This window comes from Lithobates pipiens, unplaced genomic scaffold (genome assembly GCF_037356315.1).
Source record: "Lithobates pipiens isolate NorthernLeopardFrog02 unplaced genomic scaffold, aLitPip1_a1.2 Scaffold_25, whole genome shotgun sequence".
Taxonomy (NCBI): domain Eukaryota; kingdom Metazoa; phylum Chordata; class Amphibia; order Anura; family Ranidae; genus Lithobates; species Lithobates pipiens.
Genome location: NW_027507787.1, coordinates 171018284 through 171045272, shown reverse-complemented (window position 1 = coordinate 171045272; position 26989 = coordinate 171018284). Strand labels below are relative to the sequence as shown.

The 26989-nt window shown below is 44.3% G+C and overlaps 1 protein-coding gene across 1 annotated transcript in view; it reads right to left on the bottom strand.

The window, feature by feature from the left end:
* LOC143929798 (ovostatin-like) overlaps positions 1-26989 on the bottom strand; it is a 214208-nt gene that overhangs the window by 133085 nt on the left and 54134 nt on the right. The window contains exons 4-8 of the mRNA XM_077453774.1: positions 21902-22058; positions 14769-14821; positions 13729-13749; positions 12391-12559; positions 10886-10970 (exon numbers count right to left, since the gene is read on the bottom strand). Coding sequence (XP_077309900.1) covers positions 10886-10970; positions 12391-12559; positions 13729-13749; positions 14769-14821; positions 21902-22058 — 485 coding nt within the window. The remainder of the gene's footprint in view (positions 1-10885; positions 10971-12390; positions 12560-13728; positions 13750-14768; positions 14822-21901; positions 22059-26989) is intronic.

Sequence of the window (26989 nt, the reverse complement as noted above, 5' to 3'; positions counted from 1 at the left end):
AGTCACCTGCCAGAGTGTTGGCACTGGGCCCAAAGGCCAACAGCCCATGCCCTGGACTTTCAGAAATTCCAGAGGCTGGGGATTCAATAGACTTTTCTGTAGAGGAGGAACCACCTAGCGAACCTTCAGCAGGAGAGCTGGCATCAGGGCCTAACATCACTGAGCTCTGCCCAGCGCCAACAGCAGCTTCAGCCTCACTGAGAGAAGAGGCAGCTGGTCTTTCTCCTACACCACTGACAGGGACATGGGATTTCCTGCCAGCAGCATCTGTGGAGTTACAAGAAAGAAGAAGTTCCAGTTTTGTAACTGAGCTAGTCTTGCTTGGTTCTTGTTTGCAATATGTGGCTGTAATATCTGATATCTATGTTCAGACTGGAGGAAGCTGTATACTAATGGGAGCACTCAAGTGGAGGAGTGTGGGTCAGACAGTTCTGTGACAGTGACCAACTGTTGGGCAAACCAGCACATTAAGAAGTATATTTGTCAGAGAATAGATTGAAAAAAAACAGTATGAAAGGTGCTACAGAAATACTTTTCCTTGTGGCATATCTTCAATTTAGAACTAAGGGAATATACAAGGTCACAACTTTTGGCCAATTTTATCCATTTAGAAATATGTGTGAATCTTGGATGAATGTTTAGAAATAGACCCCTAGGTGCCTGTTGTGCCCCACTTTTATGTATTTTTTTTTCTTGCATTGGATGAGGTTTGCAATTTTCTGTGGTGTGCTGACATCTAGTGGTGGTTTGGCCACTACAACAGGTTTACTAATGTCATTTTGATCCCCCCCCCCCCCCACCTCTTCCATGTTTTCTAAGTCCAGTGTTACTTATTCTCAGAGACAGAGCTTAGGATGACGTCTTGAATGACGAAATGTAGGATGGAGTTACAGTACGTCTTTGCGTCACTTCCGGTCAGGGCCTTGATTGTTTGTTTGACCCGGCGCCTGCTCCATTTTAATTTATGCATATTTATTTCAACAAAATGTGAGTATATATATTTTTTACCTTACCCACAAATAAAGTATTTTAAAAGCAATATTACTCTATGGGCACCTCTCTCTTTTTTATGTGAAAACTCAGTGGAACGCCAGTAAGTGATAAACAGATTGCCTAGCTGGTTCCAGAGAGCTACACAGTGGCTTATACTGTGAACGCGCAGTACCACTGGGGGGTAAGGTGAGTGAGCGCAATTCTACTACTAGCACGGATAATATCACCGGCACTACAGTCACTTAAAAGGATAGACAACATTATTTTGATCAGGCACTGGACACTTATTTTGACCACAAGTCACTTTATTTTTATCATTGGATTAATGGACTAATTTAACTATTTACTGTTTGAATTTGCATTTTCACAGTTAACTCTGTTTTACACAGTGGGATACTAATTATATAATGTATCATATATTATATTATTTGGTATTGTGGTTTGCCATATCCCTGCTAATGATTGTATGGTTATGCAGTGAGATTTTGTAACAGAGGGTCAAACACACACATTGTTTGGAATACAATAGGATTAAGTAATATTGCATGTTAATCAGAGCATCTGTACCCTCATATACATCAATGTACCCTCATACACATCAATATACCACTAACAATACACCCTGAACATTACAGAGGGTGTAACATACTTCAGCACGTAATTAATTTTATCCTGTTTTGCTTTAATTTTATTACCAAAGCCTAACTGTATTAGACGGAGCACTTTAAGCACACCACTTTTTCATTGCAACGCCACAACAGGCAGAGGGTGCAACACAATAGCACTTTAATAAGCACCTTTCTTTCACTTTAAAAATGATTTTTCTGACAAGATTCTGCTGCAAGGGCAGGTCCCCACAACCTGGCTTCTATTTATTATTACTAATTTTGAAAAATAGAGGAATAGCGACACATCTACACCGTTATATTACATTTCCTTTTCTCCACCTCCGTGGCAGTAATATGTAGAGGCAGCAATTCCTTTTTTTTTTGACTACCAAATATTCTCTATACATATTTCATCTTGAGCTTAGGATAGTTATTGTCTAACACTTCAAACCTGGAAAATCAGTAAAAGTCAAATTGTGTTGGATTCAATTTCTGTGTCTTATTGAAGAGTCAGGCCCCTTTTACATGGTGGTTCTGATCAGGTCCCCCTGTCAGTTTTTTAGGTGGACCAGATCAGACAGTCCATTCATGTATGGGTGTAAACAGACTTGTGTCAGTTTAGTTCCAGACCTGATCCAGTTCACAAAAAAAAATGGAAAGGGATTCATCTTCTTCCATCTAGGCAGATCGAATTTGAGGGTGGTTGGCTGTAAACGGACAGTGGAGACCATTTACATTCCATTTACCGATGTGTCTTCTGTCCCCTCTGCTTTCATCAGCAGGGGATCTGTTAAGAGAGCTCTTGCTGATCAAGATGGAGTCTGCTCCTTCTGAAAGCGGCCTAAAGCTGCCTGTGGATGGTGCCAAGTCAGCAGGTGACCATACTGTCTGGACGACTGGGCCTAAGGTGGTACCGTATATCAAAATAAAGCAGAATTTGAAACACAACAGGGCCATTTACAACAGTCCAGTCCACTGCTTTGTGTTAAATGCAGTTGCATGTTAATGTAGCACCCTTGTCCCAAAGCAGGGCTACAGGTAAATTTAGTTATTCTGGGTGGTAGCCAGCCTGTCTAATTTGTAATGTTTAGAAATGGCTTCCCTCCTAATCCAGTTTAGTTGTGGTTTCTCCCTTTTGTTAGTAGGTGGTGCTGTTGCCTTTGACATTAGTGTGATGAGCTACAGCAAGTTCAAGTTATGGATAAACATACCTTTCTCAGCCAATCATATTTGCTACTATGCATGCTGGGAAAAGGTATGTATTTGGAATAAGTCAGGTGATCAGGGTCAGTATTCCTGCGCAGGGCTGCGGCCTGGGTGGCTGAGTGTGGAACAGCTCCTGGCTGCTAGGCCTGAAGCCTGAGGCATAACCAGGCATGTACTGGCTAGGGATGAGCCGAACACCCCCCGGTTCGGTTCGCACCAGAACTTGCGAACGACCCCCGCGTTCGGTACGAACGTTAGAACCCCATTGAAGTCTATGGGACTCGAACGTTCGAATTGGAAAGTGCTAATTTTAATGGCTAATATGCAAGATAGTGTCCTAAAAAGGGTTTGGCGACCTGCCTCCTGCCTCAGGGGACATGGGTCACTGCAAAAAAAAGTTTTAAAAACTACCGTTTTAGCGGGAGCACTGATTTTAATGACGATTAAAGTGAAAAAAAAAAGTGAAATATTCCTTTAAATATGGTGCCTGGGGGGTGTCTGTAGTATGCCTGTGAAGTGCCACGTGTTTCCCGTGTTTACAACAGTCCCTGCACAAAATGACATTAAGCGGAAATAACACCATTTAAAACTGCTTGCGGTTTTAATGTTATATCTGGTTCCTGCAATATGGTTGAAAATCATTCAGAAAAATGGCATGGGTAGCCCTCCCTGCCCATTACCAGCCTATTTGGGTCTTGTACGCATATTAAGGGGAACCCTGTACCCATATTAAAAAAAGGAAATACGTGTTGCCCCCAGGCCCTATATACTCAGAACAGCAGTATACAGGCGGTGCAAACAAGACAGGGACTGTGTAGGTTTGTTGTGTTAAGTTGAATCTGTTTGTAATTTTCAACTGGTACATTTTTAAAGTGTAGCTCCAGTCAAAAAAACTATTTTTAAGCTTTTTGGAAAACATAGGGAAGGGTTATCCCCCCTGTATAATTTGTTTTGTCGTCCATCTTTTTTCATCTCACTTGCTGTTGTCTCCTTCCGTTTGCAAGTAGGAGATGTTTGTAAATTGGATGTTTGAAAGTAGGGGCCTGCCCTATATGCTCTGCAGAAATGGCGGAACAAGGTGTTGGTTTTGCAACAACATTGTAAGCCCTCAAAGTGACTCTTGGTGGCCGCTGGAGCGCCCTGCTGTGAACGATTATATCAAGAATTGTAATTACATGCCATTGTTGAACAGTGGTAGAAAAATTGACCTTTGGTGGTTGTGGTGCTGGTGCCACAACACTATAAGTCCTCACAGTTACTCTGGGTGGGCACAGGAAGGGGCCCTCCTGTGAAATATTATATCAAGAATTGTAATTACATGTCCCTGTTAAACAGGGGCAGAAAAATTGGGCCTTAGGCACTGGTGCCATCACACTGCAACCTCTGCCATATACTCTAGTTTTTTTGCAGGAATTAGCCCTGCTGCAAAGCATTGCATCAAAAATTGTACTTAAACGCCCCTGTTAAACAGGGGCAGAAAAATTGGGCCTTAGGCACTGGTGCCATCACACTGCAACCTCTGCCATACACTCTAGTTTTATTGCAGGAATTAGCCCTGCTGCAAAGCATTGCATCAAAAATTGTACTTAAACGCCCCTGTTAAACAGGGGCAGAAAAATTGGGCCTTAGGCACTGGTGCCATCACACTGCAACCTCTGCCATACACTCTAGTTTTATTGCAGGAATTAGCCCTGCTGCAAAGCATTGCATCAAAAATTGTACTTAAACGCCCCTGTTAAACAGGGGCAGAAAAATTGGGCCTTAGGCACTGGTGCCATCACACTGCAACCTCTGCCATATACTCTATTTTTTTTGCAGGAATTAGCCCTGCTGCAAAGCATTGCATCAAAAATTTTACTTAAACGCCCCTGTTAAACAGGGGCAGAAAAATTGGGCTGCTGGCATCACCCAGAACCAAAAATGTTCTTCCAACATATCAGCGGAGGAGGAAGAGGATAGACAATCAACATAACAGGACAGTCACTCAGCATCAGCATAGGCAGTCTTGAAGGGATGTGGTATTTCAAAAAAAATTATTCGGTTACATCAGCTTCAGGTGCTTGGTAGCTGTGGGTGATCCAAGACTGATTCATCTTGATGAAGGTCAGTCGATCAACTGATTCGGTGGACAGGCGCACCCTGTGATCGGTAACGAAGCCACCAGCAGCACTGAAGGTGCGTTCCGAAAGAACGCTGGATGCAGGACAGGCCAGTAGCTCAATTGCATACTGTGCAAGCTCTGGCCAGTGATCCATCCTCAAGACCCAGTAAGCCAGAGGATTTTCAGTGGGAAAGGTGTCCAAGTCTGACCTTGCCCCTAGGTATTCCTGCACCATGTAAATTAGACGCTGGCGATGGGTGCTGGAACCAATCATACCTTGGGGCTGCGGACTAAAAAATTGTCTGAAAGCATCAGTCAGACGGCCACCTTCTCCACCGCTCCTTCTGACTGATGCCTCAGCAACACGTTGTCCAGGACCAGGAGTTTGTGACCTCCCAGTCTCTGGGAACGCGTTGCACAGAGCTTTCTGCAAGGCCTCCCGGAGATGTCTCATCCTCTGCTCCCTCTGCGATGGCAAGATAAGGTCGGCAACCTTACCCTTGTACCGTGGATCAAGGAGAGTGACCAGCCAGTAATGGTCCCTCTCCTTGATCCGAAGAATACGAGGATCCTTCCGCAGGCTTTGCAGGATCAGGGAGGCCATGCAGCGAAGGTTAGCTGAGGCATTCGGTCCGGAGTCCTCTGGGTCACTAAGGACAACATGATCCGCAGCTACCTCCTCCCAGCCACGTACAAGTCCACGTGTTTCTTGGGACTGTAAATCATCCCTATAAGACTGCTGCTGCTGATGCTGAGTGCCAGCCTCCACCTCCATGCTGACACAATCATCCTCCTCCTCCTCTTCCTCCTCCTCACCCTCTTCCTGTGTGATGGGTGGCACAGCAGGAACACTGTCTGGATAAAGGGGGCCTTGAGAGGCAAGGAAGTCCTCCTCTTCCTGCCTCTGTTCTGCCTCAAGTGCCCTGTCCATTATTCCACGCAGCGTATGCTCCAAGAGGTGGACAAGAGGTATAGTGTCACTGATGCATGCACTGTCACTGCTCACCATCCTTGTGGCCTCCTCAAACGGTGACAGGACAGTGCATGCATCCCTGAGAAAAAACCAAGCTCTCCTGACCCTGTCCTGGTGCCGTAGTCGCACAGGTACTCATTGATGGCCCTCTGCTGCGTGTGCAGCCGCTGCAGCATGGCCAATGTTGAGTTCCATCTGGTGGGCATGTCACATATAAGGCGGTTCTTGGGCAGGTTCAACTCCTTTTGGAGCTCAGCCAGCCGAGCACAGGCATTAAATGATCGGCGGAAATGCACACAGACTCTCCTGGCCTGTTTCAGGACATCCTGTAAGCCGGGGTACCTGCCCAAGAACCGCTGCACCACCAGGTTAAGGACGTGAGCTACACAGGGCACGTGGGTCAGTTGTCCCTGTCGGAGGGCGGAGAGGAGGTTGGTGCCATTGTCGCAAACCACCATTCCTGGCTTAAGCTGGCGTGGCGTCAACCACCTCTCGGCCTGCCCCTGCAGAGCTGACAAAACATCCGCCCCAGTGTGGCTCCTGTCCCCCAAACAAACCAGCGCAAGTACGGCATGGCATCGTTTTGCCTGCGTACTTGCGTAGCCCCTGCAACGCCTACGGAGCACAGCTGGTTCTGAGGACAGAGCACTGGAAGAGGCCATGGAGGAAGAAGAAGAGGAGGGGGTGGAGGAGAGAGGTGTGTCACAACCAATAGTAGCATTTTGGAGGCGTGGTGGCGGAACAACCTCCAATACTACTGCACCTTGTCCTGCATCCTTCCCAGCAGCCAGAAGAGTGACCCAATGGGCCGTGAAAGACAGGTAACGTCCCTGTCCATGCCTGCTGGACCATGAGTCAGCGGTAATATGCACCTTACCGCTGACCGCCCTGTCCAGCGAGGCAAGGACATTGCCTTCCACATGCCGGTAGAGAGCCGGAATTGCCTTCCGTGAGAAAAAGTGGTGTTTGGGGACCTGCCACTGAGGAACCGCACATTGTACAAACTCACGGAAGGGGGCCGAGTCTACCAACTGAAAAGGCAGCAGTTGAAGTGCTAGCAATTTAGCCAAGCTAGCATTCAACCGCTGGGCATGTGGATGGGTGGGAGTAAATTTCTTCCGCCGGTCCAGCAGCTGGAGCAGGGACATTTGTCTGCTATAATCGGACGTGGATGTACCACTAGCAGAGTTCCCGGAAGCACTTGGCTGTGACACACCTAATTCTACACCTTCATTCCTCTCAGAGCAGGTTTCAGAGAGGACTGAAGGTCTAGTGGGGTTGGAGATGCCAGCTGATGAGGAGCAAGGAGAGGTCCGCTTTGTTCTTTGGTGTGGGTCTTTGAGGTATGCTTGCCAACGAGCTGCATGGCAGGTCAACATATGTCTGGTCAAGCATGTGGTGCCCAAGCGGCTGATGTTTTGGCCACGTGAGATACGCTTGAGACATATGTTGCAAATAGCAGCGGTGCGATCTGATGCACTCGTCTCAAAAAAGGCCCACACCAAAGAACTTTTAGAATAACGCGCAGAGGAAGCGCTCTGCGCAGAGGAAGCGCTCTGCGCAGGCGGAGCTCTGCGGTGTGATTCAGTCGGTGTGCTGCCCCTAAGCTGGCCCCCGGAGGGCATCCTGCCTCGTTGGACATGTGCCTCCTCCTCCTCCTCCTCCCTCCTTCCAGGCACCCACGTGGAGTCAGTGCCCTCATCATCCCCTCCCTCTTCATCGCTGTAGCAAACCTGGCAGTATGCTGCAGCTTGGGGAACATGACTGCCAGATTGCTGTCCTTCTTGAGCATCCCCTCTCTCTGTGCTCACGCTACTGCCTTCCTCTAGCTGAGTGTCATCATCAGAGCCCACCAAACACTGGGCATCCTCCTGGAGCATGTACCCAACACTGTGCTCAAAGAGTTCAGGAGACTCCTCAGGAGGACGTGGTGGGTCTAGGGAAGGAGTCACTGATGATGACATTGAGAGGAGGGACGACGATGTGTTGGCAGCTGCTTTTCTACTATCCTGAGACTGGGTGAGAGAGGATGAGGAGGATGAAGAGGGCTTGGTCATCCACTCTACCAAGTCGTTGGCATGTTGCGGTTCAACATGTCCAGCTGCAGAAAAGAAGGACAAGCATGTCCCATGGCCACGTGCTGATGACAATGCACCGCGTCCACGACCAGCACTGTTGTCTCTAGACACAGAGCCTGCTTGCCCTCTTTTATCGGCTCGCGCCTGTCTGCCTCTCCTTGCTGGCCTTCCAGACATGGTAATGGCCTGAAGGGAGTTGGGTAAAACAGTAGTTGGGTAGTTTATATTGTGCTGGAGGCACACAACACCCACTAACTCCTGCAGATGCCTTTTTTATAGAACAGCAGAGTTAAAGGGGTATATACAGATGTATACTGTGCTGTGCTGGAAGCACACACAACTTCCAATAACTCCAGCAGATGTCAATCGGGCCCAAATAGAGAACAGCTATGTAGGTGGATAATAGCGGTATGTACTGGGTACAGAGCAGGCACACAGCACGCACTATCTCCTGAGTGACACTACTGACTGCAAGCTCTATTGTTAAAGATGGACCACTAGCTATATAGGTGAGGTGAATATGACGGTGTATACTGCGGTCAGGGCACGCAGACAATAACAAGAGAACAGCAGAGTTAAAGGGGTATATACAGATGTATACTGTGCTGTGCTGGAAGCACACACAACTTCCAATAACTCCAGCAGATGTCAATCGGGCCCAAATAGAGAACAGCTATGTAGGTGGATAATAGCGGTATGTACTGGGTACAGAGCAGGCACACAGCACGCACTATCTCCTGAGTGACACTACTGACTGCAAGCTCTATTGTTAAAGATGGACCACTAGCTATATAGGTGAGGTGAATATGACGGTGTATACTGCGGTCAGGGCACGCAGACAATAACAAGAAAACAGCAGAGTTAAAGGGGTATATACAGATGTATACTGTGCTGTGCTGGAAGCACACACAACTTCCAATAACTCCAGCAGATGTCAATCGGGCCCAAATAGAGAACAGCTATGTAGGTGGATAATAGCGGTATGTACTGGGTAAAGAGCAGGCACACAGCACGCACTATCTCCTGAGTGACACTACTGACTGCAAGCTCTATTGTTAAAGATGGACCACTAGCTATATAGGTGAGGTGAATATGACGGTGTATACTGCGGTCAGGGCACGCAGACAATAACAAGAAAACAGCAGAGTTAAAGGGGTATATACAGATGTATACTGTGCTGTGCTGGAGGCACACACAACTTCCAATAACTCCAGCAAATGACAATCGGGCTCAAATAGAGAACAGCTATGTAGGTGTATATAGTGGTATGTACTGGGTACAGAGCACGCAGACAGCACGCACTAACACTACTGACTGCAAGCTCTATTATTAAAGCTAGATCACTAGCTATATAGGTGAGGTGAATATAGTGGTGTATACTGCGGTCAGGGCACAGACAGTAACCACTACACAAGAGCAAAATAGTAAATCAGCCAAAAACGATTGGTGTGTAACTGTGTTGAAGGTACACAGAACACCCACTGCTTCAGATGCTAACAAACACTACACGAGGCCGCCTGAAAGGCAGCTTTATATAGTGTGGGGCGTGCACTACACAGTCTGAGCTATGATTGGCCACAGGCAGGATGCCTGTGGCCAACCATTGCTCTTCCCGCTACTGGCGCTGCGATTGGCCAAGCATGCGGGGTCACAGTGCATGCTTGGCCAATCGTGAGACAGCAATGCATTGCGCCATCGCAGTGCATTGTGGGCCACACGAATTTTGCCGCGAACGGCCCAAACGTTCGGAATTCGGCGAACGCACGAACGACCGATGTTCGAGTCGAACATGCGTTCGACTCGAACACGAAGCTCATCCCTAGTACTGGCCATTGGGACTACAGGGAGTTTCCCGGTGGGCCGATGGCTCAGTGGGCCGGTTTCAGTGACAAAGTAATAGCTGCGCAGCTTGCCCTCAACTTCACACAGTGATGTGAGAAAGATGAGAAAAATACAGGGGAGAACCAGTGAAATAATAAAAGAGGTTAGTGAGGACTCCTTATGTTATGCTACTTATGTTTTTTTGCACAATTACGTATAGTTTTATATACTGTTTTTTGTGCTTGTTTGCAAAATTAAAGTGGGCTGGTCTGGATGAAGTCCAGGGCGAAATTTGTGTCCCAGTCCAGCCCTGGGCATAACCATGTGTTCAAGATTCTGCTGAGAAAAGCCTACCAGAGATCTGGAAACAATTCTGAGAAGTATGGAGTTCTAAGGAAGGACCAGAGGCAACTCTTCAAGAGCTGGGGACTATGAAGTGGTTGGGAGGACTTTAAGAGAGAACTCATCCAAAGGAATTCAGTACGATACAGTTAGTAAAGCAAAGTTACTATAGGAGACAGCCTATACTACAAAGTACAGATGTGCTGGTTTAGCGTAAAGGCTTTTTTTCCTATACTGCTGCCTACCTTATCTGCTGTCTACCTCTCACCTATTTTTGTCTAAGGAGTCTGCGAATTTGCCTGTTTGCTGTTCAGTACTAAGGCTGTCCTGTGCCCTATCCCCTCTCTCCCACATTTTTCCTGTTTGAGAAATAAACTTCTCTCTTTTTTAAGCATAAATGTGACTGGCACCCAACTTTCCTTCTTGTTCATCATCCACTATGCCTAGTAACCTGCACCCTGAGGAATTATGTCAGCCCACCCTACCTCTGGTAGTTACCATCAGACTCCCAAAAAATTTGGGTTGGGGCTACATTAAGGTGCTTCGCAATAAAGCCCCTATGTTTAAATGGGCTGCCCAATGTATCACAATGGACCATAAATTCATGCATGCAGCATTTTCAGCTGTTCACCACTGAGAAGGTGCATTGACACTCTATCACAACATGTGTAACACACACCAAATGTTACCTTGCCACTATGATGTGAACATGCCCTCATGGTATGAGTAGGTTTATAGGATTAGAAGCTTTGACTGTACTTACTTTGCAGTTCCAGTAATTTCAGCCGTTTCGTCCAAAACAGAGATGGTGTAGGGACAATTGGAATTCCAATCAAATCTTGGTAGCTCTGAAAATGAATGACAACATCATCAACTCTCATCCTAGAAGGACACTTGCTGTATGTGTTTGGTTCCACATCTGAGTTCCGCCTTATATGAAGGTTCTAATAAGAGTGCCTCCTTACATAGGAGATGTGTTTCATGTGTAGATGGCTATAATGAATTTTTTTGACTTGTTTTTTATATGAACTTATTATTTCTGAATTCCACTATGTTTTTTTTTTTAAATTGCATTATACAGTTGAACAGTGCCAGCCTACACTCAAAAAAAACAATGGTCCTTGATGCAAATTTTGCCCTTAGATATAAAGGAATGATTTGCATTGCTTTGCCCCCTACTCAAATATTAAAAATAGACCCCCTATTATTTGCATTTGCAATGGATGTGAGACCTGTAGATCCCTTCCATATTAGGAAGAGTCTACCATGCTGTGGTGCACTGGCTTAGGGCATTTTCTGAAAGAAAACACACTAGAACAGTGATCTCCAAACTGCGGTTGGGCAGGGCTGGATGTTGCCCTTTGCTTGCTTTTATCAGGCCCTTGGGGCAGTATTTCACCCACTGTCAGCAACATTGGGACATAGTTCCTGCCACTGATACCAAGAATGGGATACTAATCCTCTCACTGACACCAAGAATGAAACACTAATTCCCCATTGATACCAATGATGGGGCACTATTCCTCCCACTGACACCAATGATGGGGCACTATTCATCCCACTGACACCAATATGGGTGGGGCACTATTCCTTCAATAGATACCAACAACAGGGCACTAATGCTCCCACTGATACCAATGATGGGGTACTATTCCTTCCATTGATACTGACAGGGCACTATTCCTTCCACTGACACCAGTGATGGGGTATTGTTTACTCCCACTGACGCTAAGACATTTTCTTCCTCTACTGACCACAGTCCGGCCCCCCTAAAGTTTGAAGGACAGTAAATTGGCCCTTTGTTTAGAAAGTTTGTAGATCCCTGCCCTAGAGAATAAAATAGCGGTAGTTCCAATTCTTTATTTCTTACATCACGTGATATTAGTGCAATGGTTTACAAAAATGCTAAATTTCAGTAAAAAATATATTAAAGTTCATTTTAAGGCATACAAACAAAATAATTTATCCAGTTTTTTTTTTTTGTAAAATATAAAAGATGAGATTTCACCAATTAAATAGATACCTTACCTGTCAAGCCTTGCAATTGCATGCAGCTGTGATCCAGCACTATATTTTCCATGCTTGATGCTTTAAAAGCCCCTATAGGTAACAATGACCCTGTTCAAGGTGCCCAGAATAACCCATAAGAACCCATGCCAGGGTATGTCTCCTATGTGACCCACACTTGGTGCCCAACAAGGAGGATAACATGGAGTAAGTGCCACCTACCCCCTACATCAGTTACAAGGGTGATATAATTCAACACACCGTATCTCTGAAGCTGAGCAGATGCATACTCCATTGCTCCCTTATCATCTTCAAACTGTATACTCCAGTACCCGAGCCGTGAGCGCTCAGATGTAGGGAAGGCCACTGTCACCACACCATGGTCTATTGTGGGATTCAGAATTTGGTTCACGCGCGCTCCATTTGGGTCCTGCAGAAACATAAATGAAGCATGGGAGTTAATGATTGATAATGGTAATACTGTATATATGCATACTTTAGATTTCTGCTAGATAACCCTGGCATGGGCTATAATCTGTAGAAGAACAAAACAAACCTTATCCTAAGGCGACAAGATGCCAAGCAGCGACTTTTGCATATCTTTTTAACCATTGTTATTATGCAGAGAAAGTACCATTTCACTTCATGTGCAACGTATTTCTGTCATTTAAAGCACATGAAGTCACATGGAACTCAGATCCCCAGACAGCACATACATAGCATGGAAAATAAAAGACATAGTTGGAATCTAGCTTTGAAAAACATCCAAGAACTTCCAAAATACTAAAGCTTTAAAGAAATATATTATGATTTTGTACTTTTTGCTTTAGTAGGAGGGGCTCTAATGGGGACACTGGTGTCATGGGGACCCTAATGTAAGGAGGGACTTGAGTCTTTGATATAATGGGGAACGCTGATGGGGACCCTGTTGTTAATTGGGACTTTGATATAAGGGGAGGCTGTGATAGGGACCCTGATGTAAGAGGGGACTCTGATGGGGACCTTCTTGCATGGAGGCTCATATCGGTACCCTAATGCAGTGTTCCTCAACTCCAGTCCTCAAGGCGCCCCAACAGGTCAGGTTTTCAGGATTCCCTCAGGTGAAAGGGCTGTGGTAATTACTAAGGCAGGTAAAATGATCACCTGTGCATAATAATGGAAAGCTTGAAGTCATGACATGTTGGTGCGCCTTGAGGACTGAAGTTGAGAAACACTGCCAATGTAAGGAGGATCTTGATGTAATGGGGGTCTAATGTAAAGGGGGACTCTGATGGGAACCGTGAGGTATGTGGGAAATTAGATGGGGACAAAAAAGTAAGAGGGATTCTGAAGGGGACCCTGTTGAAAGGGGAACTTTAATTAGGACCCTGATGTAAATGGGGACTCAAATATAAAGGGGCTCGGATGGGGTCCTGATGTAAGGGGGGCTCTAATGGGGACCTTGATGCCAAGGGGGCTCACCTGGGGACCCTAATATAAGGGGGGACCTGGTGTAATAGGGTCTGAAAGAGGGACTCTAATAAGGTCCCTGGTGTGTGGGGGGGGGGGGGGGGGAGTTACTAAAAACATTAACTAAAATTAAAAAAAGACAAGTCTTACCACAAGTGTAGCTTTTGTGAACTGTAAAACAAAAAAAAGGAAAGGTATTAATCAAAAAGTGGTAAATAAAGGATTTGTTTCATTTAGCATTGTTTATACACAAATAAGCCCAGTGGTTGAAGCACACCTTTTGGCTAAACATATGTGGACACCCCCCTCCAAATAAGTTCAGGAGTTTGCAGTGAAGAGTTCCATTAATACTACATCATACAAAGACATTGTAGACTATTGTGTATTTCCAACCTTGTGGTAACAGTTTGGGGAATGCCATTTTCTATTCCAGCATGACTGTACCTCTGTGTACAAAGGCAGCTCCATAATTACATGGTTTGGTGAGTTTGGTTTGGAGGAACTTGTGTCCTTCACAGAGCCCTGACCTCAATCCTACTGCCCAGCTTTGGAATGAATTGGAACACCATCCAACAACATCCAAATGCCTTTTACAAATGTTATTTTTTGCGAAATGGGAACAAATGCCCACACTCTTTAAATACTTGTGGAAGAGTGGAGATAGCTGGAAAGGCAGAGCCAACTCCAAATGAATGGCCATAGTTTTGTAACTAGGATGTCCAACAAACTCATATGCTGAAGCTGTTTTAACTGCAAAGGCTGTCTATTATAATGGCAATGGTTTTAAAATGGGGTGTCCAATATGCTCATGTGCGTGTGATGGTCAGTCATCCACAGACCATAGGCCATATAGTATATTAATAATCTTTTCTTTGCAATGGTAGAACAGGTAACTGGCATTCTAATACATGAGTGCCTTGCCAGTTGTGGACCTGTACCCACTCTTTCCATTAAAACCATTGCATAATGCACAGTACAAAGGGCATAACAGAAAGATGTATGGTCATCTGGCAGGAAGGTAAGGGCTGTGATCTCTGCACATAGGGAATGCTACAATAGTGGTGGGCCATGTACTATAGATGGGGCACACAGTGAGATCATGAAAATATTATTTTTGCCAAATCATTGAGAGTAAGCTGCCTGAAGTCTGAAATATTTTTTTTAAAGAGCAGAACAAAAGTTAAACTTACATTTTTTACAACTTGTTTCAAGTTTTCATCATAACATGGCATCCTTATTTGTACTGCGGAAAAAGAACAGAAAGTTAGAGGGACATCTGGCATATACTGTAGCATAGGAGATAGACCCTACAAATAGCTTTTATTTTGGATAGAGTTTGGAAAGGTTGGAATCTAGGAGCTAAAAAGAAATGTAATAGGAGTTCTGATGCACTCATAGAGATACTTTATTGAACTACTGTGAACAAAAAAAGTGAACCGTGAAATCACAGCACACTAAAAAGTTCACAGAAGGTACAGAATGGCCAATTCTCTGAAGAGAACGGACCTCTAATCTTAAACTTCCAGAGGTGCAAGGCTCCTGACAGAGGCAAAGTACCCCATGGTCCACTTAGCCGAAACCAAGTGGACCCCACTCCTTAGGGACCACCAAAAAAGCTGGTCCACCATGTACTTGTGAGGGTCTATCCTGAAGAGAGACCTCTCTAGAATGGGGAGAGGCAAAAGACCCAAAGACCACAGAGCCTTCATCAGGGCAAGGCATCTGTGCAAAAACACAAAAAAAACACCACAAGTGCAGTGACAAAACAAATATAAAAAGTGCCACGCAGTACACAGTGGGCCTTTTCGACCAATATAAAAATTGCCCTGTTTAGCCAAAAGGCAGACATCTGAAGGCAGAGTGCAAGAAAGGCAAAGCGGACCTGTCCTTGTGCCAGTAAACCACCAGTGGTATAGTGCAGCCCAAAAGTGCTTTTCCGGCACTCCTGGGATGCCAGCCCCAGGGGGCACATTACCATGAAAAATATGAAATAAAAAAACTCAAAGCTGAACTCCTGTATTGAAATTGTTTAACCTGATTTTACTTCACACTGGGAGCATCTCACAGTATGCATTAGAAGCTGCAGCAAGTCAAAAAGAGCCCATCTAATTTCATGGATGGAGGATATCCAGCATTTTCTAGAATTTTAGTTCTTTCAATAATGGAAGCTCAGCATCACATGTGGGCATTACCTAGGGTGGTCTGCATATAAATACAGCCTGCTTAAGAGCACTCACTACTCCATACTGACACCCGCCCATCAGGGCCTTTTGATATTTGCTAAACTCCTCCGAAGAGCCAGCCCACTGCTTTTGTAGTTGGGAAAGGACTACAGTTATCTGACACTGCAGACTTATCCTTCATTTCTTCAGACTTCTTCTGTATCCCTCTAGTGCTGGGCTCAGATTATCAGGTTTCTGAGCCTAGAGAAGAGCATCATGGGAACTGTAGTCCTCTGTGCAGCCATCGCTGAACTATTGAAGTACAAATTACAAATTACATGAACTATTGAAGTACAAGTACAAATTACAAACTACACTTCCCAGCAGACCATCCTCTCCAGGGAGAATTATGGGAGAGGCTTTAAAAAGATCTGCTGGACAGACCAGTGCTCTCTTGCTTTCTGGGATCCATCGCGTGAGCATTGGTCCACCACTCCATCTGGAGGATTGTGGCATACCATGCCACCCACTGCCACGGCGGTTCCAGATCAAATAGGCCAAACTTTTTCTCTGCCACGCCAGAGGTATCCTCGCATCATCGCTGACAACAGGCAGCTAGCTAAGTTAGCAGCCATCTCGACTTGCATAACTCACAGGATAGTTGTTTGTGGTCATCAGGATTGGTGAGCGGGCACATGCCCTAAGTTTAATTGCCAGCCACTAGGGATGAGCTTCGAGTTCAAGTCGGCCGTTCTTCAGATTACAAACATTATGGGCCGTTTTGCTGGCTGATAATTGGCCAAGCATGCCCTATGCTTGGCCAATTACAGCGCGGTAAGAGCTGAGAGATAGAGAGAGAGAGAGAGAGTCATTTCATTTGAGTTAGATAGAGCAGGCAGGCGAGTCAGTTAGTTATCTGCAGTCAGTGTATTTAGTATATATATGCATCCCAGGTGTTGTGTGTATATATATATATATATATATATATATATATATATATATATATATATATATATATATATATATATATATATATAGGGCTGAAACGATTAATCGATATTATCGATAATTATCGATAATGAAAATCGTTGTCAACGATTTTCATTATCGATTAGTTGGTCCGCACCATGTGATCCGCAGAGCGGGCCGTGGCCTTAAGAAAGACCGCGGCTTCGGCCTAGCTCCGGAGCTGGCGGCCATCTTGGTACACCCGGCGGCGGCACGCTGCACGCTGACGTCACCCCCAGCGCGGCGTTCACCGTATAATTGCTCTGGTGTTCTATTATTGTTGTTTACACTTTGCCAACACATTTGTTTTATGAAAGCAAGGCAGTTACATGGCGTACTGAAATGTATCATCTAATCTGGACATTGACTACATTAGTCACTTTCTTTATACAGTAATCCTTTCCAAAAAAATAAGTGAATATGTCTGTTAAAATTAAACTGGCAGGCTGCTTATGTCCTGTTCTGTGTAAAATTTGAGGTCACTAAACGCCTAACCACCATAATGTTAAGATCATTATGGCATGTTAAACCCGAATTCAAACTATTACATACACAAATGATATACATATGTGAGGGCAGTTTTACCTGGCAAAGAATTTGTATTTCTCTACATCCTGTTCTGACAACTACATATTCTGCCTCACAGCACAACCAGGTTGATGACACCGCTTACAGTTTAGGACCCGAGAAAAGTGCTTCCCTTTCAATCCAATGGGACTCTTCACACCACTGCGTTACGGAGTGGGGGGGGGGGTGCGTTTTGAAAAGTCCTGCGTGCTGCATCTTTTGTGCTGTTTTGAAAAATGCACCAAAAACCCAGCTTCCCATTGAAATGAATGGAAATCGTAGTAAAAACGCACCGCGTTTGCGTTTTTAAATCGCATTTTCATTTTTCACAGGTGCTGGCAACCCAAAAACATGCTAGGAAGTTCCACCATGAAGGGGTGAGAAAACCCGAGACACCGGGGGGGGGGGGGGGGGGGGGGGGGGAGCACTGAGAGTAGGTGGGGCAGTGACACCATGTGAGAGGGGAGGAATGTGTCATCTATACTGGGGGGGACACGTGTGTGTGTGTGTGTGTGTGTGCATATATATATTTCTCCCCTTTTTCAGTTTTTTTTATCCGATTAATCGATTAATCGAAAAAAGAATTGGCCGATTAATCGATTATGAAATTAATCGTTAGTTGCAGTCCTATATATATATATATATATATATATATATATATATATATATATATATATATAGATATTTTTATATATATATACATATATATATCCACTGTATTCAGTTTAGCTAGATCCGGTCCTGTTAGGCCGGGTACACACGCGGGGACTGTTCGCCCAACTTTGTCCGTCAAACAGTTTCGGCAAACAGTCCGCTCAAAATTAGCATGGACGGACATGGCCACACACGACGAACGAACAGTTTGCTGAAACCGTGCGCGATGACGTGAACGGCACATACGACGGGACGAAAAATACGACGTCCTATACACTGCATTATAACTTTCGGCGTGTAAATCCTTTCTGAGCATGCGCGGAACTTAGTTTGATGAACAAGCCTACACACGAGGGGACTGTTCGCTGAAACAAAGTTTCAGCGGACAGTTTTTCGGAATTTCCGAAAAACCTTGTTCAGCGGACTGTTCGTTGAAACTGTCCGCTGAAAGCCCACACACGAGCGGACTGTCCGCCGAAACACTGTTCAGCAGACAAAGTTGGGCGAACAGTCCCCGTGTGTGTACGCGGCCTCAGTCTCTTCCTAATATACTTACAGGCAGGCAGTTGCAGTATTTTTAGTCAGTGCACTGTATCCAGTGCACAGTGTGCAACTAAAGCTAACTTCAGACAATTACTGTTGTTCTCTTCCTAATAAAACCACAGGCAGGCAGCTGTAGTATTTTCAGTGTACTGTATCCTGTGCACAGTGTGCAACTAAAGCTAACTGCAGACAATTGCTGGTGTTCTGTTCCTAATAATACCACAGGCAGGCAGTTGTAGTATTTTCAGTCAGTGTACTGTATCCTGTACACAGGGTGCAATTAAAGCTAACTGCAGACAATTGCTGGTGTTTTTTTGCTAATAATACCACAGGCAGAAAGCTGCAGTATTTTCAGCCACCTCCTCCCAGCCACGTACAAGTCCATGGGTTTCTTTGGACTGTAAATAATCTTCAGGACAGAAAGTGAGGTGAAATATTCTGAACAGGTGCACAGACAGCAAAACAAATGTTACAAGGGTGATAATCCTTCCCTATGTTTTCCAATAACCTTAAAAATAGATTTTTTGGCTGGAGCTACACGTAGAAAAAGGTACCAGCTCAAAATTACAAACAGATGCTACTTAAGAACAAACCTACAGTCTCTGTCTTGTTTGCACTGCTTTGCTGGAACAACGGGATTCCCAGCAACCATAGACATTGCGTGTGTCCACCTCATCCCCTGCTCCTGACTGCGCCTCTCACTCCCAGCCGGGCCGCAAGTTGGGGGCATGACATCACTTGTGTGCGCCACCCCCCTGCTGTTTGTGGCTCCTGGCTCTAACTCATAGCTGGGCCGCGAGTCCGGGCATGACATCATGTGCTTGTACTGCTTCCCTGCTTCTCCCTGGTCCTAGCTCTAACTCCTGCAAGCATGGTAGTGAGGCACATTTTTTTCAAAGGTGAACACTGATGGGCATATTTTTTAATGTACACACTGATGGGCATATTTTGTATCACTGTGCCCCTTAACATAAAATATGCTTATTAGAGAGTCCCTCAACATAAAATGTGCCCATCAGCAGACCCTTATTTTATGTTAAGGGGCACTCTGATGGGCATATTTAATGGTAAGGAGCAAGCTGGTGGGCACATTTTATGTTAATGGGCACACTGATGGGCACCTGATGTAAGGGGGCACCCTGATGGGAACACCTGATGTAAGGGGGCGCTCTGATGGGGACACCTAATATAAGGAGATACTCTGATGGTGGCAACTAATTTATGAGGTCAGTCTGATGGGGGCACCCAATGTAATGACCTACTCTGGTAAGGGCACCTGATGTAAGGGGGACATTGACATTTATCAGAGGAAATGGTAAGAAAAGCGCTAGAGAGTGCAGCTTGTGGCAAAAAATGAAAAGAAGACACATACAATCTTTTATGGCACAGATTTCTGATTCGGATCCTGACCAGAATTTTAATTCACTACAACTGCTGTATACAGACCCCACAGACTCCAACTGTCAAGGGGACCTATCATTAGTCAGACCAAGTATCTCTGTCTAATTGCTGACCAGTTTTGCCATACTTAAAGATCTTTTGCTTCTCTGAACTCCAACTGCTGGCAATGGTAATTACAAGGCCTTATATTAAGAACACTACCCTTTTTGCTCTTAAGAGGGACACGTTACTAGTACCTATACTACTCAATCGCTCATTAGGATTAGAGGTACTATATGCCTGCCTGGGTTTTCCCTTTAGTAGTAGTAGTACTGACATCATCTAATGACCCTTTGATTATCCATTTGCTTAAAGAGTACACTTCCCCTGCCAACTTCCTCTGACAACTTTTACCTATAGGTAAGCCTATAATTATTATTATTTATTATTATACAAGATTTATATAGCGCCGACAGTATACGCAGCGCTTTACAAAATTAGGGCAGACATTACAATACAATACAATTCAATACAGGGGGAATCAGAGGGCCCTGCTCTATAATAAGGCTTGCCTATAGGTATTGAAAATATCTTTAAAACCTGTATAGTTTAGGAGATATTTCCAGTGCAGGCAGCCAGTGACAACACTGGTGCATGCGCTCTGAAGGAACAGCCCACAGGTGCTGTTCCTTTCGAACCTGTGCCATGAACGGCGGCTTTCGCGTGCATGCGTGACATCATTGTGGCTCCAGCTAATCACATCGCTGGAGCCAGGAAAACTCGGAAGAAGCTCCAGGAAAGATGTCGGCCGTGACATTGGTGTGCGGAGACTGCTACAACAGCTCTTTGTTTTAAGGTAAGAATTTCACAATGAGCTAGTATGCGATGCATACTAGCTCATTATGCCTTTGCTTTGCAGGTTGCTTTTTTGAGGGGATATTTTTGCAGAGGTTTACAACCTTCTCTTACTGTCTGTTACTTTGGATAATATTGTTATTCGTGTGTTATTGCTATTTTCATTCAACTGCTCTGAGAGTTACCTCAACTAAGTCTTGGCTGCTGTTTTCCAGAACTTGTCTGATTTGACACTCTTATATAGCCTCCTCCTCTGATTAAGTAAAACTAAGAAGGTTGATTTCAGTTTGCATTGTGTTGGTGTCTTATTTAAAAGGTATACACATCATGTCTGAACCTAGAGTGTCGGAAGGGCTGGAAAGTTTACAGGGTCAAGGCTGCACAGAGGAACATACAATATTAGGCGGCCCTTGCGGGGGTGACACTGCACAGGGCTGAGAGCTCTTATGAGGAGTACTGAGGCACCCTGCTGGCCCCATCCATGATATGTCTGTATGGCATAAAGAAGCACCAGGCCAGTGAGGACATCACTGGGACTACAATAAGGTATGTAATGAAAATGGAAATAATTTATTTAAAATTTATTTTATAATATATTTAATTTTACTTCACTCCCCTATTGTTCTGTTTACCCAAGTGAATAAGGAGACATAAACTGTACTTTGCGAGATCAGGATCATATAACTCAATTTTTTCCTAATTTTTCCCATGCACGCCAAAACAGGTAGCCTTTAATGCCAGCCCTGAAACACCATATAATCACCATTGTTCACCCTCTGTTCAGGCTCCAGGAAATATTGGTTACAGGGAGCATGTGACTCACTCCCCTTCTTTTGACGAGACAGTACTGGTGCTTGTTAATTGGCTACTTAGACACCTAGCTACATCACATGGGGGTAAGGGAAGAGTCCTCAACCTTGTGTACACTCAGCATCAGTCATCCCACTTCCTGTGAGCCCTAGGTATCATGAACACAGGCCTCTTGGAGGTACAACATGACACCAGGTCGGATTCACAGTACGATGCTGCAAATATTTTGATGCATGTCATTGACCGATTCTTTTCACAACAATTTGAATTTTATGTAAAAAAAAAAAAAAAAAAAAGACACATTTTGGGGAGGTCTGACCTTCCCTCATGACCTTTGCACTAACTTGTTTCACTTTGCTTGTATAGCGGTTTGTTTTTCTGAGCCAAGCAGGCTGAACGCGGGACATCAATCACGGCAGCTTTTCGATTCACCACATTAACGTTGTCACCAGTTGCTGAAAAAGTGAAATAAACGCTTGTCTCTTCACCAATTGTTGGCACCTTAAAAAGAAGAAATGAGAGTTCCTGTAAACACCTGGGGTATGTACAGTGGTGTGAAAAAGTGTTTGCCCCCTTCCTCATTTCCTGTTCCTTTGCATGTTTGTCACACTTAAGTGTTTCGGAACATCAAACCAATTTAAACAATAGTCAAGGACAACACAAGTAAACACAAAATGCAATTTGTAAATGAAGGTGTTTATTATTAAAGGTGAAAAAAAATCCAAACCATCATGGCCCTGTGTGAAAAAGTGATTGCCCCCTAAACCTAATAACTGGTTGGGCCACCCTTAGCAGCAACAACTGCAACCAAGCGTTTGCGATAACGTGCAATGAGGCTTTTACAGCGTCCTGGAGGAATTTTGGCCCACTCATCTTTGCAGAATTGTCCTAATTCAGTTACATTAGAGGGTTTTCGAGCATGAACGGCCTTTTTAAGGTCATACCACAACATCTCAATAGGATTCAGGTCAGGGCTTTGGCTAGGCCACTCCAAAGTCTTCATTTTGTTTTTCTTCAGCCATTCGGTGGTGGACTTGCTGGTGTGTTTAGGATCATTGTCCTGCTGCAGAACCCAAGTTCGTTTCAGCTTGAGTACACGAACAGATGGTCGGACATTCTCCTTCAGGATCTCTTGGTAGACAGCAGAATTCATAGTTCCTTTTATCACGGCAAGTCTTCCAGGTCCTGAAGCAGCAAAACAGCCCCAGACCATCACACTACCACCACCATATTTTACTGTTGGTATAATGTTCTTTTTATGAAATGCAGTGTTCCTTCTACGCCAGATATACTTGGACACACACCTTCCAAAGAGTTCCACTTTTGTCTCATCGGTCCACAGAATGTTGTCCCAAAAGTCTTGGGGATCATCAAGATGTGTTGTGGAGAAATTGAGACGAGCTTTGATGCTCTTTTTGCTCAGCAGTGGTTTTCTCCTTGGAACTCTGCCATGCAGGCCATTTTTGCCCAGTCTTTTCCTGATGGTGGAGGCATGAACGCTGACCTTAACTGAGGCAAGTGAGGCCTGCAGTTCCTTGGACGTTGTTGTGGGGTCTTTTGTGACCTCTTGGATGAGTCGTCGCTGCGCTCTTGGGGTAATTTTGGGCGGCCAGCCACTCCTGGGAAGGTTCACCACTGTTCCATGTCTTCGCCATTTGTGGATAATGGCTCTCACTGTGGTTCGCTGGATTCCCAAAGCTTTGGAAATGGCTTTATAACCCTTTCCAGACTGATAGATCTCAATTACTTTCTTTCTCAATTGTTCCTGAATTTCTTTGGGTCTCGGCATGATGTGTAGCTTTTAAGGATCTTCTGGTGGACCTTACTGTGTCAAGCAGCTCCTATTTAAGTGATGCCTTGATTGTGAACAGGTGTGGCAATAATCAGGCCTGGGTGTGGCTAGAGAAATTGAACTCAGGTGTGGACAACCACAGTTATAGTATGTTTTAACAAGGGGGCAATCACTTTTTCACACAGGGCCATGATGGTTTGGATTTTTTTTCACCTTTAATAATAAACACCTTCATTTACAAATTGCATTTTGTGTTTACTTGTGTTGTCCTTGACTATTGTTTAAATTGGTTTGATGTTCCGAAACACTTAAGTGTGACAAACATGCAAAGGAACAGGAAATGAGGAAGGGGGCAAACACTTTTTCACACCACTGTATACAGTGTTTTATATGGTAACCACCATTTGTATAAAATATGAAAAACTGTCTGAGGCCAAATTTCACCAGCATTGAATGCTCTGTCCCTGTCAAGTCCAACAATGTCTTGCAAGTTTGGCATTTGGGTTTGACTGAACTAGTTGACTAATTTCTACCGAATACTCTGAGAGCATCGGCACTCAATCCTATAGAAAGCATGGTTAAATAAACTGAGAAGAACACCTACATAAGAAAACTCTGATAGAAGCAGACACACCCTTACATGACTACCATATACTAGGCACATGGGTTGGGTAGTGGTTGTCTCCATTTGATGCATGTCGTGATCAATTTTGCCAGGCTCACCCGCCCAGTACATTAACATGTACATCAACTTACCTCTATGGAATCTTCCTTCAACTAGCCTGGTACACTGACAAATCTCTCACTGCTTGCAACTAATGCCGTGTACACACGACCAGACTTTCTGGCAAACTAGGTCCGACGGTCTTCCTAGCTGACTTTCGGCGGAGTTCCGATAGACTTTTAAAACAAACAGACTTGGCCACACACGAACGGACTAAGTCCATTGGAAAGTCTGTTCATTTTCAACGTGATGACATAAACAGGACTTAAAAAGGAAGTTCAGTAGCCAGTAGCCAATAGCTGCCCTCGCATCGTATTTGGTCCATCGGACCAGCACACAGACGAACGGATTTCCCTATTTAAGTCAGTCGGAATACAGTCCATCGGATAGATTTGAAACATGTTCTATTTTCAGGTCCGCCAGATTTTATTCCCGAAAAACGAACAATTAGCCCACAAACGATCGGATTGTCCGACTGACGAATCCCGTTGGACCTAGTTTGCCGGAAAGTCCCCAGCTAGTGATTGAGCGACTCCAAAGAGACAAGTAAGTGGTTTCTTACTACCCTACCACCCTAACACAACTGAGTTGTGATTCCCTTCATTTTTAATGCAAATAGAATCAGGTGTGTTTTTAGCAGTGCTAGGATAGGCTAATGCAGTGCAAATGCGGCCCTTTGCTTGCCTTTATCCAGCCCTTGGGGTACTATTGCTTCCCCAAAAACAAGGTACTATTCCTCAGACTTGTCTCAGTGGAAGACGTAAGAAGTTGTGCCCCATTGTTGGTGTCTGTGGGAGGAAAATACCCCCTCATTGGTGTCTGTGGGAGGATTAGTCCCAATTGTTGGAATCATGAGACTGAATAGTGCCCTATCGGAGGAAGAAGTTGTGCCCCATTGTTGGTTTCTGTGGGAGGAATATGCCCCCTCATTGGTGTCTGTTGTAGGATTAGTCCCAATTGTTGGTATCAGGAGACTGAATAGTGCCCTATCATTGGTGTCAGTGGAAGAAATTGTGCCCCATTGTTGGTGTCAATGATAGGGCATCAATGAGGGGGTAACATTCCTTCCACTAACAACAACTATGGGGCATAATTCCTACTAATGACACCAAATATGGGCCACAGTTCCTCCCAATGACACCAATGATAGGACACTATTCCTCCCACTGACACCAATGATGGGGCAATATTCCTCTTCTGGATACCAAAAATAGGGCACCATTCCTCCCGCTGACACCAACGATGGGACACTATTCCTTCCACTGATACCAACATTTGCCACTATTCCTCCCACTCATGCCAATGACGAAGCATTGTTTACTCCTCAATTTTCTACTCACAATGGCCACAGTACAGCCCCCAGAAAGTCTGAGGGGCAGTAAACAGGCCCTTTGTTTGGAGAACCCTAGGCTAATGCATTGAAACTATCAATATTTTATTTTGCAGGGTCTCTGCCTTCATTAGCCTATCCTAGCACTGCCAAAAAACACACCTGATCCTTTTTTAGGAACTCAACTCCCATAGTGCGCTGGGGTGGCATTCAGAAAATGTTAGTGCATGTCACACTCTTGCTAGCAAGGGAGATTTGTTAGTGTACGGGACTGGTTGGGCAGAGGTTCCATATAGGTAGGTTGATGGTTCTCCTGAAAATTGCACTTTTCTGGTCGTCTAATCCAATGGCTTAAAATGTATCGAAAGTTAGGATTTTACTTTTTTTTTTGTTTTAGAATAGAGTGGGAAAGGATTAAACTGAGGGGAGATTCACAGTCTCCAATTGTTTGAGTGACTCTTTTCCTCGGAAGAGACAGTAAAAAGAAAGCCAACATTTTACAATAGGAAGGAAAGTCTTCCAATATGTGATTTAGTAATCATTTTCTAAAAGGGGATCTCCCCTTATTTTGGTGAGATTTTCTATCACTGTGTGTTGTTTCTCTGGGTCAGGAAGTAAAATAAAAAAATCTCACACAGGGGAAAAAACTCTAGACAGAAGTTTTACCATCCCCTATTCTTCTAAATAATAATAAAAAAGACGTTAAAGTATGAAAGACACATGTAGAAATTCACAGCACCAAACTATTCCATATTTACAAGTGGCATATGCTAAATTACTTGCTGCCGGAGCCCTTTTTTTTTCTTTTTTTCAGACATATTTAATAAATAATTTAAAAAGATTAGTTGAAAACCCCAACGTATATTTTCTTGAGATAACAAGCATGGAAAATAAATTGGTGGTACTTTTAATGCCATACAATATTAATAGAATGGTTTATCAAATACAAACCCAATTGTTTAGTTAATAATAAAAGATAAATAAGGTTGTACAGAGTAAAATGATCCCAACATGTTGAGCCTTAAAACTGTGGGTGCCCAAGAAATGGTGACAAACTTTGGCACCCACAATGTTCCATAGGCGACACTTTAAAGCTCTTACCGGTCATCAGTTCAGTGTTGAATAATGGGCCTAGAATTGTCGCTTTCACTCCTGCATGTGGGGTGATATGTATCATGTGTAGAGCAATGTTCATATGTGAATGTACTCTATGTGGGGTAGAGAAGACTCACATTTTTTGGTGGGGGGTTACTGGATGGTTGTAGATGTCATTTTTTTTACACTTTTTGTTTTCACTAAACTTCATTTTTACCATATAGGAGACCAAAAGTGATAGCAATTTGTTGCGACGGGTTTTCTTTAACCCCTGATTTCTCACATGCTTTTAGTTGAAGCTAATGGAGTACAATCCCTGTTCCATTAGCTTCTTCCCTGGTTACATCTGCCTGGGAAAGTGACAGCTGAAAATGGAATTGAATTGATGTAATACTTCTGTAGCACCCTCTACTAATAGGTAAGTGCTAGTAATAGGATTTTTTGTTAAATAGACCGTCAAGCACAAGTAAATTTAGGCAGGCCTATGCTGC